The sequence below is a fragment of the Hippoglossus stenolepis genome, chromosome 11 (assembly GCF_022539355.2).
Source record: "Hippoglossus stenolepis isolate QCI-W04-F060 chromosome 11, HSTE1.2, whole genome shotgun sequence".
Lineage (NCBI taxonomy): Eukaryota > Metazoa > Chordata > Actinopteri > Pleuronectiformes > Pleuronectidae > Hippoglossus > Hippoglossus stenolepis.
This window is the reverse complement of record NC_061493.1, coordinates 1,868,945-1,887,952: the sequence shown is the minus strand read 5'-3', so window position 1 is coordinate 1,887,952 and position 19,008 is coordinate 1,868,945. Positions and strand designations below refer to the sequence as shown.

Here is a 19,008-nt window from a genome sequence, read left to right as displayed (position 1 = left end):
AAAAACGTTGCTTTAAAATGAAAACATATGAGTAGTTGTGTGGACGTTGCCTCAATTTCTGATAGTTGCAGTATCTTTTCAGTCAGTAGCTCTCAGTTTAAAAGTAGAGTAGCTGCAATGGTTGAAATGTTCTGGATATTGTGAAAATGATCGATATGAGGCATAAATGGCCCAACATCTAAAAATTCTTCATACGCATTTCTTTGATGATCTAAAGGAGTATTAACATATTGAATTATGGTACACAAAAATCTGATTACATAGAAAACAACAGATGTAGATGAAGATTGCCATTGTGTCCCTAATCACTGGATGCATCTTGATAAATGTTAAATTGGATATTTTTCCATACTCGTGATTGCTCTGTATGTGTACCTATGTAAAATCATACATATTATTAAATACCAACAGTGAAAATACACAGTTACCTTGAAGGAAAACTAGTATTAGTACTAATTGAATACTGTATAACCACAAGTAGACTTCAATAGACTGCACCACTACTTCCTCCACACCAGTAGGTGGCGGTCAGACAGGAGTACCCTGGTTTAGAAACGACCAACGAAGCCGAAGAAGAACACCCCGAGCAGGAAGTGAAGTAGCGGTAGGTGGACACTGGACAGCTCAGCTGCTAATATCTGCTGTCCTGAAAGCCTGTTTCTCTCCGAATAGCTTATCTTACTGCGTCCATCATGTCCAAAAGTTCACTGTCAGACCGCTTCAGGAAAGTGGACGTGGATGAATACGACGAGAACAAGTTTGTGGACGAGGAGGAGGGAGGAGAGAACCAGGGCGGCCCGGACGAAGCCGAAGTGGACGGTCTGCTCAGACAATATCCTTCTAGTTAGTAGATGTGTTCGTGTGCATGCAGCGTGTTTTCCACTCAGGCGCGTGATCGGTCTCCTCACTGGTCTCCTCACTGGTCTCCTCACTGGGACTGGGACAGAGCTGCTGGCGTCGTGCAGCGAGCTGGCGGCCCTGAGGAGGCCCAGCGGGCACTGGGCCACTCCGGTGTATTTATACATATTCTAACACATCGGAGTGACATCCACCATGTGCAGTGAAGTAAGTGAGTCGTGGCTGGTGTGTGTTGGATCTACTCGGAGCAGGTCGCTGCACATTTCCGTGTTGAACGTGGTTTCCGGGTGTGAGTTGACAGGAGGAGGGTGTGGTCGCTCTGTCGTCAGTGTAGGGAGAGAGTTGTACTCTGAGTATGTGTACTACACAGACCTGTGTACTGACCTGTGTATTACTGCTACCACGGTGATCAGTCAGTCAAATCACTCAATTCTAATGTGTTCAAATAAGGTCTATGCACTTTACCTATTCCTATTTACTATAATGTACTAATACTTTACTATACTAATACTTTACTATACTGGTAATGTATATTATACTTCACTGTAGTGGTACTTTACAACATTTCTAACGTACTGTACTATACTATCAATATATTAGACTAGACTACTGTACTATAACTATACTATAGTATGAATATATTAACAGTTTAATATACTAGAGTAATAAACTCTAGTATACTTTTCTATAACTATACTGTACAATGACTTTACTATACTATTCTACACTGTGCTATTACTGTACTTTAATGTAACTGTACTATAATTATATTACACTAACACTATACAGTATGATAACTACTATACTACTACAGTGTACTATCCTATTCTACACTACTGTTAACTATATTATATTGTACTGTCATATAATATTAATCTGCAATATACTAAGCTAAAACAGTATGATTACTATACTATAGTGTATTATACCTTACTAATATACTATATTGTATAATAACATAATTATATTAAACTGAGATTATATAAAATAATCTTTTATTAATCCCACTATGGGGGGAGTTGCTGTGTTACATAAGTAAATTAAACATAAACATGAGCAAATATGAAAAGTAGAAATAGTATATACGTTGTAAATAAATGTTGAATTAAGTTGAACCTGAGTGTGATATAGTAGGTGCTTGTGGTGTATTGGGAGCAGAGCAGATTGTACAGCAGCAGGAAGGAAGCACCTGTGATATCTCTCCTTCAGCACTTTGGGCTGATCAACCTGTGACTGAGGCAGTTCTCAGAGCTGCTCTCCTCTGTCCCACCACCTCCACTGAGTCGATCACGAGCTGCCCTCCTCTCCACTCTGTCCCCTCCTCTCCACTCTGTCCCCTACTCTCCACTCTGTCCCCTCCTCTCCACTCTGTCCCTGTTTGCTGTCGAGATGCTGCTACTCCAGCAGACCACTCAAAATGTACCAATGTTCCTTCATTCTGCTGTGGCAGTGTACAGTGTAAAGAGAAACTCAGTGTTTATTTAGCAGAAAAGGGAAATGCACATGTATCTCCCACCTGTCTGTAGAAAGTCTGTAGTCCTTAACTGCTGTTTGCAAGGGGAACATGACTGGTGCTCTCCACGCTGTGCTGAAGAACCCTCCAATCAACTCCAAGAACCAGAACGCCAAGGTATCAGTCTTTGTTTTTGCACAGTTTCTTTGTGTGTCTGCAGCAATACTCTCACTGTGATGTTAGATGAAGTATTACTTTCTCTGTGATCTGATATTCTTCTCCTCCTCTTCTTCTCCTCCTTGCTGTTCATCAGTGAAGCAAACGAAGTTTTATGAACGTTTATATCTATGTATGAATCAAAGGTTTTTACTGTAATAACAATTGGCCTAATTCACCAACTGTTCTTAAGAAATGTCTTCTTAAAACACACTTAGGCAGTTTTTACGAAGATCCTGGCAGTCACCAATGTTTTCTAAAGCCTACAGTTGTATAATAAGATTCAATTACCATAATATTTTATAATTTGTATCTTAAAACAAGACTGACAAGTTTCAGAACACACACACACAGAATATTTGGTCTATACTGCAAAAGACAACACTTTTTAAACATGAACATGTAGAAGATGAGAATATTTAGTCACAGAAATATTCACCCATCTTTAGGTTTTACACACTGGTGTTTACATATTTAATGGGTCACATGTTCCTTAGTTCTACAGCTACAACTTTGATTTCTTGTTCATTTCAGTTTCTGTGATTGTGTGTGCACACGTCACTTCCATCTCATGCCCTTTTATGGGCATTGACGGGGCATTGCTTATGCTAATTAGAAAAGACCGACGCACACTTTCACTTAGGAACACATGGTTTCATCAATATAAGAACACAGATACGAACAATTGTGCAGTTTAAGAACAAAGAAGAAAAGAAAGAAAATTCATTAGAAAATATTGGTGAATGAGGCCCAATGAACCTATTGAAGGTTTAGATGATATTATGGCCACAGGATTTTTCCCTTTTCTTACTATTTAAACTAAAGTTGTAAATTTGTTTTGCAAAGTTAGGACAATCTCTTTTTTTCTATCCAACCTTTTACATCTTGTTGTCGTCTCATTCCATCAAATTCCACAGAGCTCATACCTTCATAAAGTGTAATCTATGAAACTCATCACGTACACAAGCCTGTCTGTCAGCTCTGCAGTCAGCAGAGTTCTTATCTGGCTGAAGAGCGAGACAGACAAGTCATTAACCTGTGAGTGGTGTGACTGTGTCCTCCCTCTGTGTAGGATCGAGCTGAGCTGCTGGTGGTCAGAGTGCTGAGCAGTTTTAAGAGCAGTGACATAGAGAAAGCTGTTGGATCACTGGACAAAGCAGGAGTGGACCTGTTGATGAAATACATCTACAGAGGCTTTGAGAAGCCCTCTGACAACAGCAGCGCTGTGCTGCTGCAGTGGCACGAAAAGGTATGCACTTGATATATAATATGTTTAAAATGAAATCATTGCAGTGAAGCCAAATTCATTTCATATTTTGTTGAATTTTTGAAGTGAAATATAATAAATCCAACCCCTGCAGAAAACACATTTTAAAATTCCCTTTATACAAATGCACTCATACTGAGTATTAAGTCAACTAAAAACCTGGGTCTCATGTTCATAGCTGTTGGCTCAGTAGATGAATGTGTGAAATCCAGCATCACAGTGAAATACTTGAGTCTAGCCACAAACAGAAGAAATCCAGTTTGACAGAGCTCCACTGTGGCCCAGACATCTAAAGCAAACTGGTGGTTTGCTCTCCTGAAATGTACAATGGTCAGTTCATGACACTGTGCCCACAGTTACCGTGAGAACAGCTGGTGAAGGATGTGAGAGGAACTAGTATTCCTAACAAACATTTCTGAGGGACAGATCAGGTAAAAACCCTAAAGAAGTGGGTTGGATCACAGTTTCCACTTCCTGTCACGCTCTCCTCTGGATGTTTTTTTTGGTTTTAACCAATAACAGTAGAGACATTATCTAGAAAATGATGTGCAGAGTTCAGGGGAGATGAGGTGAGAGTAAGAAAGATGTTCTTTACTTCATATGCCCTCCACACAGGTGCCCCCCCCCCCCACACTTTACAAAATACTAAGTTCAACAATTCAATTCAGTTTTATTTGTATAGTGCAAAATCCTAACATGAATTACCTCAAGGCCCTTTGCACAGTAAGGCTAAGACCTGACAACATGATAGAGGAACCAGATCCCACTTCTAGCAGAGCCAGACTCAGTGTGAGCAAACATCTGCCTCGACCGGTAAATGGTATCAAATCTGTGGGATGACCCCAGAGTTCTGCAGTCTGACCTCTAAGTACATAAATGAGACAGAGGTCTGTGGGGACAGTCCATCAGAATGATGTGATGTACAGCGGCTGTGGCTGAGGGGGTAGAGCGGTCGTCCTTCAACCAGAAGGTCGGCCTTTCAATCCCAGTCCTCCCCATCTTCAATTGCTCCTCATCCACATAGAAAGAAAAAAAAGTGCTGCTAATAGGTGCACTGTATGAATATGTGTGTGAATGGTAAACTGTAATGTAAAGAAAAGGTAAACATGCTTTTCTCTCAGAGATAAGAAGAACTCTGTGCTTCATCTGTACACAAAAATACATTTTCCCATTGTGTTTTATACACTGCATCTAATGTGTGCGTGTGTGTGTGTCCTCAGGCTCTGGCAGTGGGAGGAGTGGGCTCCATAGTCAGAGTGCTGACTGCCAGGAAGACTGTCTGATCGTCCAACATGGTCCATGAGTAAACGGACGCCAAACCGTTGACTGAGACACGTCTCCTCTTTCTCTGCTTTGGGACATGATTAGCCTTTTGTTTTCATACTGGAACTGAGTCTCTTCCTGATCCAGTTCTCTCCTCTTTTTTTCTGCACTCACTATTTTCAGTCACACCTCCGGGGTTTGGATGTGCTGGCAGTCAGACAGGGAGGTGCTGGCACCTCACACTGTCTGTGTCTGCCAGCCGTGCAGAGAGAAGACACAGTCTGTCCAAAGCAGCTCCTCGCTCCTTTCAAACTGCTTCACAGCTGCTCTGCTGCCTCCGCTGGCTGCTCACTGCAACATCTCCTCCTCTTCTCTCCTCCCCTCCTCCCTCTCGGGCCTCTGACTCATCCAGGTTGAGGAAATGGAAAAGACTCTTCTTGGCTGGACTGTCGTGGACTGGTGACCTGTTCAGGGCGTTTCCCTGCCTTTTTTGCCCAGTGCATGCTGGGTTGTTTTCCCCCTAACATTCTAATTTCTGAACATCTTTGTTCATTGACTTTTTTTCTACTTAGACCAACTCCACATTGCTTATATTGTTTCTTTTTATACCTGAAATAAAAGACAAAATAATGTACTAAATCTGAATTTTGGCTGATTGTATTCTTGTCTTATAATAAGATGACCCTTCTCTGCTCGCTGTCTCACTTTCTCTCAGGATTTGCTACTGACAAAGAAAAGACCAGGTTGGCAGCATGAAATAAATTCACTGAGACGGCAGCTGAAGTCTGTTGAGTCAGTTTTGATGCTGGCAGGGTTGATGAGCATTAGAGCAAATACAGTAGCTGTGTGGTTTTAGCTGCTTTAGGTGTACATTTCACATCAGGTCCTGTTGAATCAGTCAGGTTCTTTTAAACCTTGTTGTGGTTGAAAAGAGTTATGGATTAGTGAACATGATATTAGCAGGGGACAGCTAAAAGCAGTTCTAAAAGACATAACTGTACAATACAGTGTTGTAGCAACAGTCAGGAAATGATGAAGATGATAAAGATCTTACAGGAGTCCTTTGGGCTGACTTTAAAGTGTGTTACACAGAATTTACAAACCCAAAGTAACATTTACAAATGTGCACCATGATTTATGTTTTATTTGGGTGTTCCAAGCCACAAATAAATAAACCACCAAGCAATAAACACATATAAAACTAGAATGGCACTCAGTGGAGCGCATACCAACGAGGCCCTAGTCTCCTCAAGCTGCACCAACTTTCACCCACTCATAGATATCAGTCCCCTCCATGTGCCTGATGTTTTTCATCATGGTCCATGGGGAAAATGGGGACTAACGCACCATCTTGCAATGTTAAAGTAACAACAAAATCCTTCCACCAAGAGTTGTGGACATCTGTTCAGTTGTTTCAGTGTTGTCTTGATTAAAAAAAGCAAGATGGCGATTATTCTACCAACTCATCACACATCACAACCTGAGTAAATATTATACGTACAGGTTTTTGAAAAATGATCCTGTATAAACAAATATCTAAAAGTATTAAAGATGGTATATGACCGCTCAAAGCGCTTTAGGGTACACACCCATCCAGTATAACACAGAACTCACTGCACAGGTGTCAGGGGACATTTGGGGTTCAATATCTTGACCAAGGACTCTGGCATGGCCCTGGGTTCGGACTGCTGAATATCCGGTTTATGGACAACCCGCTCTTCCCCCTGAGCGACAGCCACCCGAAAACATTCTATTATTTACACACTGTTGAATGTATGTGCACAGATTAGGTCACATCTGTTACAATTGCCAGGACTCTTCTGTGTGCAGCTCTCCCCACAGTGCACTTGTAAAGAGGGCATCTGAATTCTCAGTTGATGTTTTGTAAATACACAAAGTAGCTCTAATATCTAAAATTATATCTATAATAATTTAAACTACACATTTATTTCATCACCACACCCATAAAGTCTCATACATATTGTGACCTTTTCCCTCAAGGCTGTGTGTTCATTAGTATGTCTCTTGTGCACACAGCATCTGTGACTGATATTTTCCATGTTTCATTTCGTCTGCAGCCCAGTGCAGTGAACTGAGCCATGTCAGAACTCTCCTGAAGCAATGATCGAAAGTTCCTTTAGAACTAAAAGCCTTTAAATGGACTATTTCATAATCCACCACGTGCTTCATATTCCATTGTTCATATGATTAATGTTTTCTTCATTTAATCCACTTTACTCTCCTGCTAACAGCTGCTCCTTTTTATCTTTATTCATATCATATTACAAATTAAGTTCAACATAAAAAACACAAGAAAAATACAAGGGCAAGTTTACTTTTTTTACTTAGGGTGATATATGGTGACAGGAATACACAACTCAACACAAAACACAGTAACGCAACAGTTTTTAATCAGTGAAAACACAAGCAACAGCACTGTGTTCAACGATGAACACACAATTTCAGGTTTAATGTCCAAACAGAAAGATGCAGTGTACAGGTTCCACACATACACACAGCCAATCATCTCTCACACACACACACACACACACACACACACACACACACACACACACACACACACACACACACACACACACACACACACACACACACACACACACACACACACACACACACACACACACACACACACACACACACACACACACACACACGTACCAAATAAGAAGAGAGTGACGGTGCTTCCCACACACCTCTGACTCAAACCGCTCACCTTCTCCTCCCTGAATCCAGAATCTGGGCAAAACCTTGGGGTTAAATGAGCCATTTCCACTGACAGTAACTGAATCAACTGGATCAACGGAACAGAAATCAAATGTCAATGTTCATTTGTGACCAAATAATTATTCAAAGTTATTTATATTATTTTTGTCAAAGTGAAAAACTGAGCTAAATTCATCCACTGACCAAGACCATAAGATGTGGTGGAAAGCTCTGGTCTTCAGCTGATGTTTGGGTCCCAGGGAGAGTGTGGTGGTCAGTTAGTATAGTCTCTCAAAAACTGGCTGAACTGCCCCGAATTGAAGCTGCAGAGACATATTTATTACGGAGCTCAGAAATTGTTTCTCTTCATTTTCACTACACCCATAAGCTGCTCCTCATGTGGTATGTTACCTACACAATATCTAACATGAAACTCCTACAGCAAAGGAAAAGGTTTCCAGCTCTCCACAAACACTAAATGCTACTACTGACAAGCAAACTAAACTGGGCCTTGGTCCACAGCTGATGTTTACATGGTGCTGCACCACCTGTAAAGGGTTTAGTGTGATGGTTGTGGTTTGTCCAATCAGGTTCCTTGTGACCAGAACAATTTACCCAATCAGTCGCAGAATAAAAGGTGTTCTATTATGGACACATTTATGGCACAAACTGGGCTTCTCCCTACTTTTGGGACATTCAGACCCCTTCCTTAGCGTCAAAACAACTTCAAACATCTTCAATCAAAACATCTCACCGAACCACCACCACGTGTATGAAACAATAAGGAACTGTACTCTTACGTCTTCTGTGATGTCATGTTTTGCCTTGAAGGAGTGCTGATGAGAAAATAACCCTCCTAACGCTGGCAGTCATGTTACACTGCTGAGTCAGCAAGGGGAGTGGGATCGATCAAAAGGTAGGTGGGATGGTGAATACTGTAATGGTCTGACTGTCCACGGTGCTGCAAAAAATACCCTCCCACCCCACTCTGCTCCACACCCACACCCACACACACACACACACAAAACACCATTCTTTCCATGTTACAAAAGACATTTATAAAAAGGACGAGCCATAGAGAGCAGCCACAGATATTAGAAGACAGTTTTTTCCTACAGGCAACAGATCAAGACAACAGCTGCCAGATTGTACCTCACAGTCACAGTTCAGAGTTTCACTTCACTCCCCAACCAGTCTTCACGCACCATGCTGGTGCTGCACCTGGTTTGTTATCATGCGTTAACACTGGTAGCTGCATTCATTAGATACTCTCTCTGTCCTGTGTCCTGCTATAGTGATTCAGTTTCCAGACAGCAGGAAAACAGACTGCAGCCATTCAAACCGTCACCATTCTCTGGTTTTATTGAAAGACGACAGACATGTCCAAAAAAAGATTTCCAGAGAACACCTGCAACAGTATCAGAAACAAGAAACAAACAAAAACACCTATTTGCCTGCTTCAATCTGTGTAGCTTCACATCATTGAATGCTGTAGATTGACCTGGATTCCTCAGTGTAAACGCACTTTTCACCATCTAGCATTCAAACATACAGATTAGCAGGTGCCTTCTCGTCCCTGTACACTGTGTGATAACAGTACGTCACTGTGCCAGATGGCTCTGAGAATATCAGGCTTTTATTCAGAGGCATAATTATGCAAGCTAAGAAATGTCAAAAATAATTATAGGAATCTTATGAGCAACTGAAAACTTGAGGCCAGGTTACACTAGAAAAGTGGTTTATACACGTCACAAATCAAATAATTGAAATCCTCACTCAGGAAGTAGACAGAAGACCAGGGAGACACAACGTAGCTTACATATGGAGATTAACATTTTGAGACAGTCGGTCATTGACACTTCACTGTACAAATGGTCCGTTTGCTGCGGTAACTGGCACATTACCACCACCTGATAGAGAGGCAGGACTGTGTATTGCACCACCTGTGTGCGAGTATGTGCTCAAGATAAACAGAACAGGAATCCAGTTATAGAAATTCAGCTCCACAGTGCTGGTAGAGGTCTAAACACCCACAGGCACCTTTAACCACTGCTGATTACTTAATGTTGAACATTGAAATATGTCTGAATTTATGTAAATGAAATTCCCTCCTAGCAAATGTCAAGTACGTCATTTCAGCTGTGTAATTTCAAATCTATTTGTCTTTTTAGATCAAAAAATCCCCTCTGAAAAATCCAGTTTTTTACATTTTTCTAAACATTTAGGTTAGCAAAGACACTAATGGCAAATGTCACCACAGAAATTCAGACTGGTGGTTTTCAAAGTGAAATATTTCAATGCTTCACATTCAGTGGTTTCTAACTTTCAACATTAAGTATTCAGTAGGTTCAATTCACTATGAAATTCGGATTATTATGGCCTGGTTTTGCTTCCGTACGTGTCAGATTCTTCTATCATGGACAGGTACAGTTGAAAAGCGCACGTGTACACACAGTATGTATGTGTATTTACAATGTTGGTATCAGCCTGTGTGTGTCATACGACTTTATCTTCTGATTGGTTATTTTGCTGATGTGGGTTGTCGCACAAGTCCGACTTTAACATTGTGCAATGTGATCTTAAATCTAAGAGCAGCATTTCAGAATTCAGACAGCCTCTAAAGCACTAACTGACCTGTTGGTGGCTGTAATTCAAAATGAGATCTAAGACCACCATTTCATCACATTCTTCTACCCTCTGGTTGACCAACATCATACAGTATAAAAGGGGCCCTGCTGAAGACAAATATGGAATATTACATGTTCTTTTGTTGGAAAACAGCACATTGGTAACTGAGACTGTGAATGGAGCCTGGTTTTCTGAGCTGGAGAGAATCTATAGTTACTGTTAGCAGCAGACCTTTATCTGTGATTTATCTGCAAGCTGCTGCACTGATCTGCTACCTTCTACTGAGAAAGATAGAAAGAGACACACAAAGATACAGAGAATATAAAACGAGGGTTTTTTCTTTTTACAAGAGTCCGTTCAGGGGTTTCACCAACCCCCCTAATCTCCTTCAGACACACACACCTCTCTTGTTTCTGTGTGCGCACATGTAGCCAAGTCCGTCTGTTTACTTCCAACTGGTGAGTGTGTATGTGGTTATGTGTGTATGCACGTGTGTGTTATTATGTGTCTACTTGTGTTCTTTAGTAGGGGCAAAGTAGAGCTCCATGGGTTTGTTCACCTTCCAGTACTTTTCGCTGACCAGCTCCAGAGAGAAGGAACCGTTCAGGACCTGTGAACAGAGTGAAAGAGTTCAAGCATCTGGCAGGTTTCCCGCTCTGAGCCTCATGTCTCGCTCCACCTCCAGTCCGGGCCCGTCACTGCATCTTTATTAACACAGCTGTTCTTCCTGCACAAATAAGCAGGCTGCTCTCCACTACATTACAAATTCATCGAATGCAATTAGTCTGCAAAGTTACCTCCGACTGCCACTAACATTTCTCTGCTGAAATAGTGGCTTGAAATAAATTACTATGTCTGCTTTTCAAGATTTTGAACTTTTGAACACCCAGACTGTGGGTCATGTCTTTGTTACACATTTGATTCTGATAGTTTTGTTGCACATTGCAATTAAGGGAGCAGACTAAAGAGATTTATATGACATCGACTGCTTTATAGACAGGCATGCGTCTAAAAACGTCAGATTGTGGATTTTCTTTCCTCTGGTATTACTATCGGCAATATGAAAGTTCTTGTTGTTCAAACATTATATCGTTGGAGGCAAAGACTGTAAGCTATCCTGAGAGCTGAATTTTAATTCACTCATTATTTACTCACCACTATGCCGATGGAGGGGTGGGTGAAGTGTTTGAGTCCACAAAACACTTTAGGAGTTTCAGGGGTAAACTGCGTTGCAGCCAAATCCTCTACAATTGAAGTTACTTGAGACTCCTTCTTCAGACATAATAAAACAGAAAAAATATAACATGCCTCCATACTGATCCTGTGGTGTAATCCAAGTGTTCGTAATGCCCGACATTCATATTGGACTTGAAACGTCATAATTTACACCGTGTTTAAAGCCAGTAAGTCCTCTGATATCCTCCTCGGAGCCGCGGGCTTGAGGACACTTGGATGACACCATACGAGCAGTATGGAGGCATGTTATATTTTTTCTGTTGTTTTATTACGTCTGAAGAAGGGGTCACTTTGGCTGCAACACTGTTACTACCCCTGAGACTCCGTAAATGTTTTGTGGACTCAAACACTTGACCCAGCCCTCCATCGGCATAGCAGATAATGAGTGGATTTCCATTTTTCTGTGAACTATCCAGTTTTTCCCCCCAGAAAGCCTGAACTATCCAGAAGAGTATTTTTAAACTACCAACTATCCGAACCATGGTTTGTTTGTTTGGAGGTAATGCAATATGGTAACAGTCCCTGATTGTATTCAGATATGGAGGACATAATTTAGTCAAACACTAAGTCCACAAGAACTTGAACATATGTAAGAAACACACTCAAGCAGTTGCTATTAGCACTACTAAGACAGTGTGTAGGCAGAGCAGTTCAAAACATTGCTTTTCCATGGCTGGTGTAACTTTTACTATAACCAATAAAAGTGACAATCAGTCAGAGCTTCAAATAAAAAGTTGCCATCTGAATGTAATGTTAACTGACCTTTGCTAAAATTTCAATTTGGGCCAGCTTGAATAAGAGGTCTGCCAGTTTCTCTGTCTACCCTGCAGCCCTGCTGCTCCACCCGCAGTCACACTGTGTCACGCACAGCGGTTAGGCCGCTCACTCACTGGTATCTTCAGGTAGCCATTAAATGCCCCAGGTGCTTTCAAATTAAAAAACAGTTTAGAGCCGACCTCTCAAGGAACTCACTCGCAATGGTGCAAACAATTTCTCACATTTGCATGTTCATATTTTCACTCGTGTAGAGAAGTGAAATACTTGCACCATAGGGGTGTTCTCTGTATGATACAGTCTCTGTACTTTTTAAATGAAAAAATGTATTTGGTGCAAGGAACAAATTTTAACAAAATTGTAATTATTATGAAAACCTTTTTTCTCCGCAAATGAAATCAGTTTTCTCTCATTCTATTTTTACATGTCAACATTTACACATGTCAAAAAATCTTCTGTGAAGACTTCCTATTGGAGGATATGTAGGAATAGGGCATTCATGTACAGTCAAACAAACTGAAAGAATTATAAAATTGTTAGATTGGGAGTGCAAATGCATGTGTGTGTACTCACAGTGAACTGGTTTCCAGCAGTGGGGATGTAGATGGTGTACTGTTTCTCTGAAGCCGCCTCCACATTGACAGGACTGGCCTCAGCGTTTCTTCTCAGTTCCTCCAGAGCCAATCGGACAGCCAGGTATTTAGACAGGTGATCCACTGTTGCATTACCGGACGTCTTAATGTAGCGAGGGACAAACTCCACACTGCAGACACACACACACACGATCAAATATGTGTTTGTAATCAAACAGGTACAACAAGGAACACAACAGACATAGATGTGTTCGAGACTGATTTCATTTGTCCTATATGGACACTGCTCCCAAACAGCCAGAATTAATGTTGTTTAAAGCTACAGGTAACATTAAGCATGATTTAAGTAACACTGTAAGGTTTGGCTGTATTTTACCATTATTAAACTGTATAACCCTTATAAAACAGGTGGGTGTATGGTCAGTGCAGGGGAACGAATATTTGCGTGACACTATGACTACCTGTTGTGACTGTCATCCTTCTCCATCAAGGTGGGATGTGGCCTAAACACCAGTTCTATTTCACTTGCACCACCATCGATCACAGAGTCCCCGCCCCCATTCTCAGCAGCATTGTCCATGTCCAAACCGCTGTCATCGCTCGTCTTGGTGCGTTTGATGCTCGGACCTGCCTCCTGGGAAAACAGACGGTAAAGTCACTGTTTGTATGAAGACCACACACACCAGGAAGACATGTGTTCTGTTGGAAGGCAAAGTTGTCTGAGTGTCTGCCACCCAAGCAATAACTACAATTCTTTCAAATGGTCACATCATTACTGTTGATTCTTAGCTGTGTTTCTGAGGTCTGGCACTTTCTTTGCTTGATATATGTCATTTAGAATCAAATTGAACAGTAGTGTTGTTTAACATCATTGTCAGTTACTGTTAAAGCAAATGTACAGGTTTTAAGTGTGATAATATGTTGTATATAAGAACATACCTGGTTGCTGTGGACAGAGGCGTTGCTACAGTGGGAGGAGTCTCCATTGTCTTCTGCTCCGCTTCCGTTCTCCACTGTGTGTCTCTTACCACGCTGCAGTCTGGGAAAACCGAAAACTCAAATTATTAGACTAATTGTGTTTGAATCTGCATTACTATGTGTGTGCTTTTGTGTTGACACCGGTGTGTTTACCTGGTCATAGCCTGTATCTTCAGCCCCTCCTCTATGCTGTGGGACAAGGCTTGCTGGTTGTTGTGTTTGCTAATGCGGGCCAATACTCTCTCCTGGTGGGCCTCGTACTCGTCACGGCTGGGATAAATCTTACCTAAAATGGGATGTATGAGTGTAAAACATAAGTCTACAATATTTTTACACCATATTTTGACTTACTGAACTGTGTCAATATTCAGTTGGAGTAGATTTTTTTGGAGTATTGGTTAAACCTCCTCTTTGTCGTTACTTACTAATCAGAGCATCAAAATTCGGGTCTGGACGCAGCGACCTCTTAGACACCAGCTTCTTACGACAGGTAGGACACTCTTTATTACTGCAAAGATATGGAGGAAAGGAGGTGCTATCAGAGGCTTGTGAGAACCAGACTCAGTGAACAGCCTGACAATGGTGCAGGGAGGGAGTCTCACCCTTCTAACCAAACAGAGAAGGCCAGGCCCAGGGCATTGCTTTGGCTAGCTCACAGATAAAAGAGCCCCTGTCAGCAGTGGTTTGGTTTGGAGTGGTTTGCTTTAGACTCCGGCTAGCACTACCTCGATTTCCAGAATTAGCATTTTGTAGCTTTAATATGACATTTTCTTAACACAAAGGAACACACCTACCCCCTAACCCTTCAAACGACTAAAGCAAGATTCAAATGCTTATTTTTAGGTTCAACATAAAGATTTACTTTTAGTGCCCCTAAATGAAAAATAGGGGAACATTTTTGTGTACAGTTATTAAAAACACAGTCATGAATCTCTTTTTTAAACATTAAACATGCTTTAAGAATTGGACACAGGGAAAAACGGACTTATACTGATATGACCTGCCATTCGATCGAGAGAGATGATCAGCACCGGCCTAAAATGAGACGTTGCTGCCTGAATATTGTTCTCTCTGACCATTGCCTTCAATTTCTCATTTCCAAGAGTGACAGACCTAGGGATGAGTGGGGCTACATTTTATTAATGCTACTACTTATATCAGTAACGAATCTACTGATATATATATATGTCGTATTATATATTTAAATATAATTAAACATTATTTCTAGAGCTACAAAGTAACAATATAAACTCAATAATATCTCCACGCCCACTAGTTGCGTGCACGTGTATCGCAGTCCTACATACGTGCATTAAGAGCCACTAGTCACTGACCACAACCGGTCATTTATGAAGGGACCTTTTTAGGGCAGAATAGATAATAAAGGAACAATAAAAGCGATCAACAGCACGTGTGCTCGTCAGTACCGTTTTTATGATATACAAGAAAAAATGTAAATCTACCTTGAGGATAGGATATATTTGAACATGATGTATCACCATAAGCATCATATTATCACTATCGACCACCACATGTGATGAGATGGTGATAGGATTGATGATGATTGATTGAGTAATTAAACCAGGGGAAGAAGGGGCTCCACTGGTTTCTACTGTGAGGTACAAACTCACCCAGATCTCAAAGCTGTGATGATACAATCAGCGCAGAAGCGGTGCAGACATTCTTTAGTTGTCATTGTGTTCTTCAGCATGTCCAGACAGATAGGACACATTAGTTCACTGTGCAAGGACCTGGGCGACACGGCTATCTCCAGCCCATCTGTTATAGCTTCCTGTGTCCGTGAGAAACAGATCGTCATGTAGGTTAGTACACTCAGATACATCATTTGGGAAGTGTTACACACACAACTAATGCAGATCACAGGTCTGGTTGATGTTTTTGTGACCCTAAGAGCCACAGCAGCTGAAAAGTCGTCATTTTAAATAATTCACGCATCACTGTTTTACTTTCAGGAGCACGTAACTGTGTTACAAGGACAATTATACCATAAACTCATTTCAACTGATCCAGTGTTCCTGATAATGTCCCATATATGGGATGGGGTGTTTGTAATAAATGTCTCTGAGAGACACACATTAAACACTCCATCTCACATTTTTACATGTCTGCCAAACTTGATGATGGCATAAAAACTTGGTCTCAATGAGACAATACAGGCAAAGTTTAAAAATGATGTAAGAGCTCTACAACAGAAACACAAACCTGTGTGGCTGATTAAATCTGTTAACAAACACAAACACGTCAACAATGTGTATAGATTGAAAGGGTATGAACAGTTTACCTGTGGAGTTCTCTGTAGCTCATACAGACTCAGTTCCCAGGTCTTACTGAGGGGTTGAACCCCGTTGGTCTGAACCGTCTGAGTCATCACTGCAGAACTGAAACATACAAAAACACATTTTCTTTTTAGGTTTTCTGGATAAAATTAAAGAGTGAACATTTGGTTGCAGATAAATGACCTGCACATAGAAGTCTTTTTCTAGCTTAGCAGAAAAAGCCCTCTCATTCACACACTGTGGGGTATAATATATCTCATAGTCACGGCAGTGTGTGGACTGGAGGGATTGAACCCTGCACCTACTGGATGACTGGCTCTAAATAAAATGCTTTGTACAAAACTATACAGTGTGAAACACAGATGATTGACTATCCCCTTGGAAACACCCCTGTGAATTGTTGTCCTGTTTGTGATTTATCTCTTGTACGTTTCATAAACCAAGAAGCTTAGGAAAATAAATTTGAAAAATACAGCAGCTTGCATAACAACGCACCAAACCTATCTTCAATGAAAAACACAATGAACCATTCAGTCCATTTCTACAGCTGGTGATGGAGGACCAAAAGGATTTATTTAATCATAAAATAACTTAGGGCTTCATTTCTGTGTGTCAGTGGGTTTAGCCACTGCCACAATTGTTGTCATTCAACATATTTGGGTATTAAAAAATAACAGGTAGTGATGCACAGCTGTAGACTCAAAACATCACTTCTTACAGTTTCATGCTTTGTACAGCCATTTTGATAACCTCATCCAGATTTCAATATTAATTGTAAACACACTTTTTAATATTTGACTCACTCCACTGTTCTTTTACACAGCGGTTTATTAGCATCTTTTGATCCTAATAAACATAGTTTTAGAGGAGAGCCACTTCTCTGATACATTTAAATAGACCTAGTTTTGAGCCGTATATATTACCTTTTTTCATTTGAATAAAGGAAACATAAAAGTAAATGTTAATCCCCCAAGCATTTAGGCTATTTTCCTGTTTGGACCGTGACTAAAAATGTTGTGAGGTCCCTATTAAATGTATGTAAATTGCTCTATATTGTAGTATGCATTTATCTTTGGTGTACCCCTGGAGCATAGCTGATTAAGCTGATTTCCAAAAGTAATTAAATGTTTAGAAATGACTAAATTTGACAGGCATTAAAAAGAAGATTTCCATATCAGAATCCTTTGTTCGTGACATAATGGGTGACGGGTGTGAAAGTATTTTGTAAGTGTCAAATTAGAAACTGATATCTTAAAAAGGGTTCCTAAGTGCATTATCTATGTGACAGTGAAGTCAGATCTCTATTATTCCCCAGGATTAAGTCTGGGTTTTAGCGAGTACCTGTCACCTTGGAAGAGCAAGAAAAGAGATTTTTTTTTAAATAAAAGAGAGAGTCTAGGCCATAAGGAATAACATCATTGGCCGTTGTGCAAAGAGAATTCAGTTAATTTCAACTGACATTTCAGAGCTCTTCAATACACCTGAGCACAGCTTTGATTCAAATAGCTTCCAGTCGAGCAGAAGTAAGCCCCACACTGGGCCTGAATGGGCCACAATGCCTCCTAATACGATTAACATGAGCAGAAGATAACTGAGTGACACTGTCTCATGTCTACTCTCGGATTGCTGCGTTTCCATGAGCATATTGACCCACACGTGACAGACAAGAGGGGACAGTGGGGGTGGTCCAGATGAAACACACTAGGTGGCTCCAATGCAAACCCTTTATGTTTTCACACAAGCTTTAAATGTAAAGAAATCCCATGATAACAAACAGCATTTGAACCACAAGGTGTTTTTTTTACTTGAAGAAACCCCTCCATGTTTTAAACCACTGCCTGGGATTAGATACACGTTATCTATCGTTGTTCTCTCCTTTGAATCTTTGCTTCCCACCACGGGACAGGGGGATACACTGATGCTCGATTCACTCCAACGTATCGTTACTAGCTACCGCAGGTAATAGTCAGACCCCACGCGCAGATTCCATGTAGAAACTATGGGGCTCGGCTAGTGCTAGCTAGCTACAACACAGGGTAGCTGTTCTTCCTAACGCCAACATAGAGGCGAGATACGCGTGAAACGTGACCTGTGTGGACAAATACAGACGGCAAATAACGTGTAGAAATGTGAAACAGAGCCATTGTGTCTATTTAAAATGTCACAACAACGGTACAAAAGGCTAATCCCACAAATATTGCGAGGGGGTCGTGAATGTAATTTGTCGCTGTGACAGAGGGAAAAACAACAACAGAGAAAAGAGCCGTCGCACCAGTCCGCTGAGGTGAGCTGAGGGCTTCTCCTACATCGTTACCGACATTTAAACAGTCGAGCCCCCGGCAGTGGGACACGGATACACACGCGACGGCCCGATACCCCCCCAATGCTTTCCGATATTACTGTTTGAGTACTTACATTTTCAGTTGTGGATAGGAGCCGATCCAGCCAGCGCGTTTAGGCGATGGCAATATGGCGGAATGTACGAGAAGCGATGTCGTCTGGGAAATTGAGGCGCTTTGCCAGAGGGGGGGGGGGTCCCAGAAATGGGGGCGCAGGGCAGACTGGGAACGTGAATTGTCACAGAGCAGTCTTCCGTGCGAAAAGGACCCGTAAGGAACATACACGTTGACCCACTGGTGCATCACTTCCTCACAGCGGGCCAGGAGCACTGTGGAAACACATGGACGTGTTGTCTGGCTTCAGCAGGGGAAGAGAACT

At 41.3% G+C, this 19,008-nt stretch overlaps 2 protein-coding genes across 2 annotated transcripts; one reads left to right on the top strand and one right to left on the bottom strand.

Moving 5' to 3' along the window:
* Positions 1–556: 556 nt before the first annotated feature.
* LOC118118069 (actin-related protein 2/3 complex subunit 5-A) lies at positions 557–5,702 on the top strand. Its single transcript, XM_035170886.2, has 4 exons — positions 557–832; positions 2,416–2,488; positions 3,600–3,776; positions 5,015–5,702. The coding sequence occupies exons 1-4, from the start codon at positions 693–695 to the stop codon at positions 5,075–5,077; spliced, it is 453 nt and encodes a 150-aa protein (XP_035026777.1). The 5' UTR covers positions 557–692; the 3' UTR covers positions 5,078–5,702.
* Positions 5,703–7,446: 1,744 nt separating this feature from the next.
* On the bottom strand, positions 7,447–18,819 carry rnf2 (ring finger protein 2). Its single transcript, XM_035170884.2, has 9 exons — positions 18,706–18,819; positions 16,296–16,392; positions 15,625–15,785; positions 14,419–14,501; positions 14,147–14,279; positions 13,955–14,054; positions 13,477–13,649; positions 12,996–13,185; positions 7,447–11,022 (listed from the first exon to the last, which is right to left on the bottom strand). The coding sequence occupies exons 2-9, from the start codon at positions 16,380–16,382 to the stop codon at positions 10,921–10,923; spliced, it is 1,029 nt and encodes a 342-aa protein (XP_035026775.1). The 5' UTR covers positions 16,383–16,392; positions 18,706–18,819; the 3' UTR covers positions 7,447–10,920.
* Positions 18,820–19,008: the final 189 nt, after the last annotated feature.

Excerpts from the sequence above, each read along its gene's own strand:
- LOC118118069 (XM_035170886.2), top strand. The coding sequence starts at position 693 with ATGTCCAAAAGTTCACTGTCAGACCGCTTCAGGAAAGTGGACGTGGAT. Across the intron at positions 833-2,415 it reads GTGGACGGTCTGCTCAGACA|GGGGAACATGACTGGTGCTC; the intron begins ATATCCTTCTAG and ends TGCTGTTTGCAA. Across the intron at positions 3,777-5,014 it reads TGCTGCAGTGGCACGAAAAG|GCTCTGGCAGTGGGAGGAGT; the intron begins GTATGCACTTGA and ends GTGTGTCCTCAG.
- rnf2 (XM_035170884.2), bottom strand. The coding sequence starts at position 16,382 with ATGACTCAGACGGTTCAGACCAACGGGGTTCAACCCCTCAGTAAGACC. Across the intron at positions 13,650-13,954 it reads CCTCTGTCCACAGCAACCAG|GAGGCAGGTCCGAGCATCAA; the intron begins GTATGTTCTTAT and ends CTGTTTTCCCAG. Across the intron at positions 13,186-13,476 it reads AAGGATGACAGTCACAACAG|TGTGGAGTTTGTCCCTCGCT; the intron begins GTAGTCATAGTG and ends GTGTGTCTGCAG.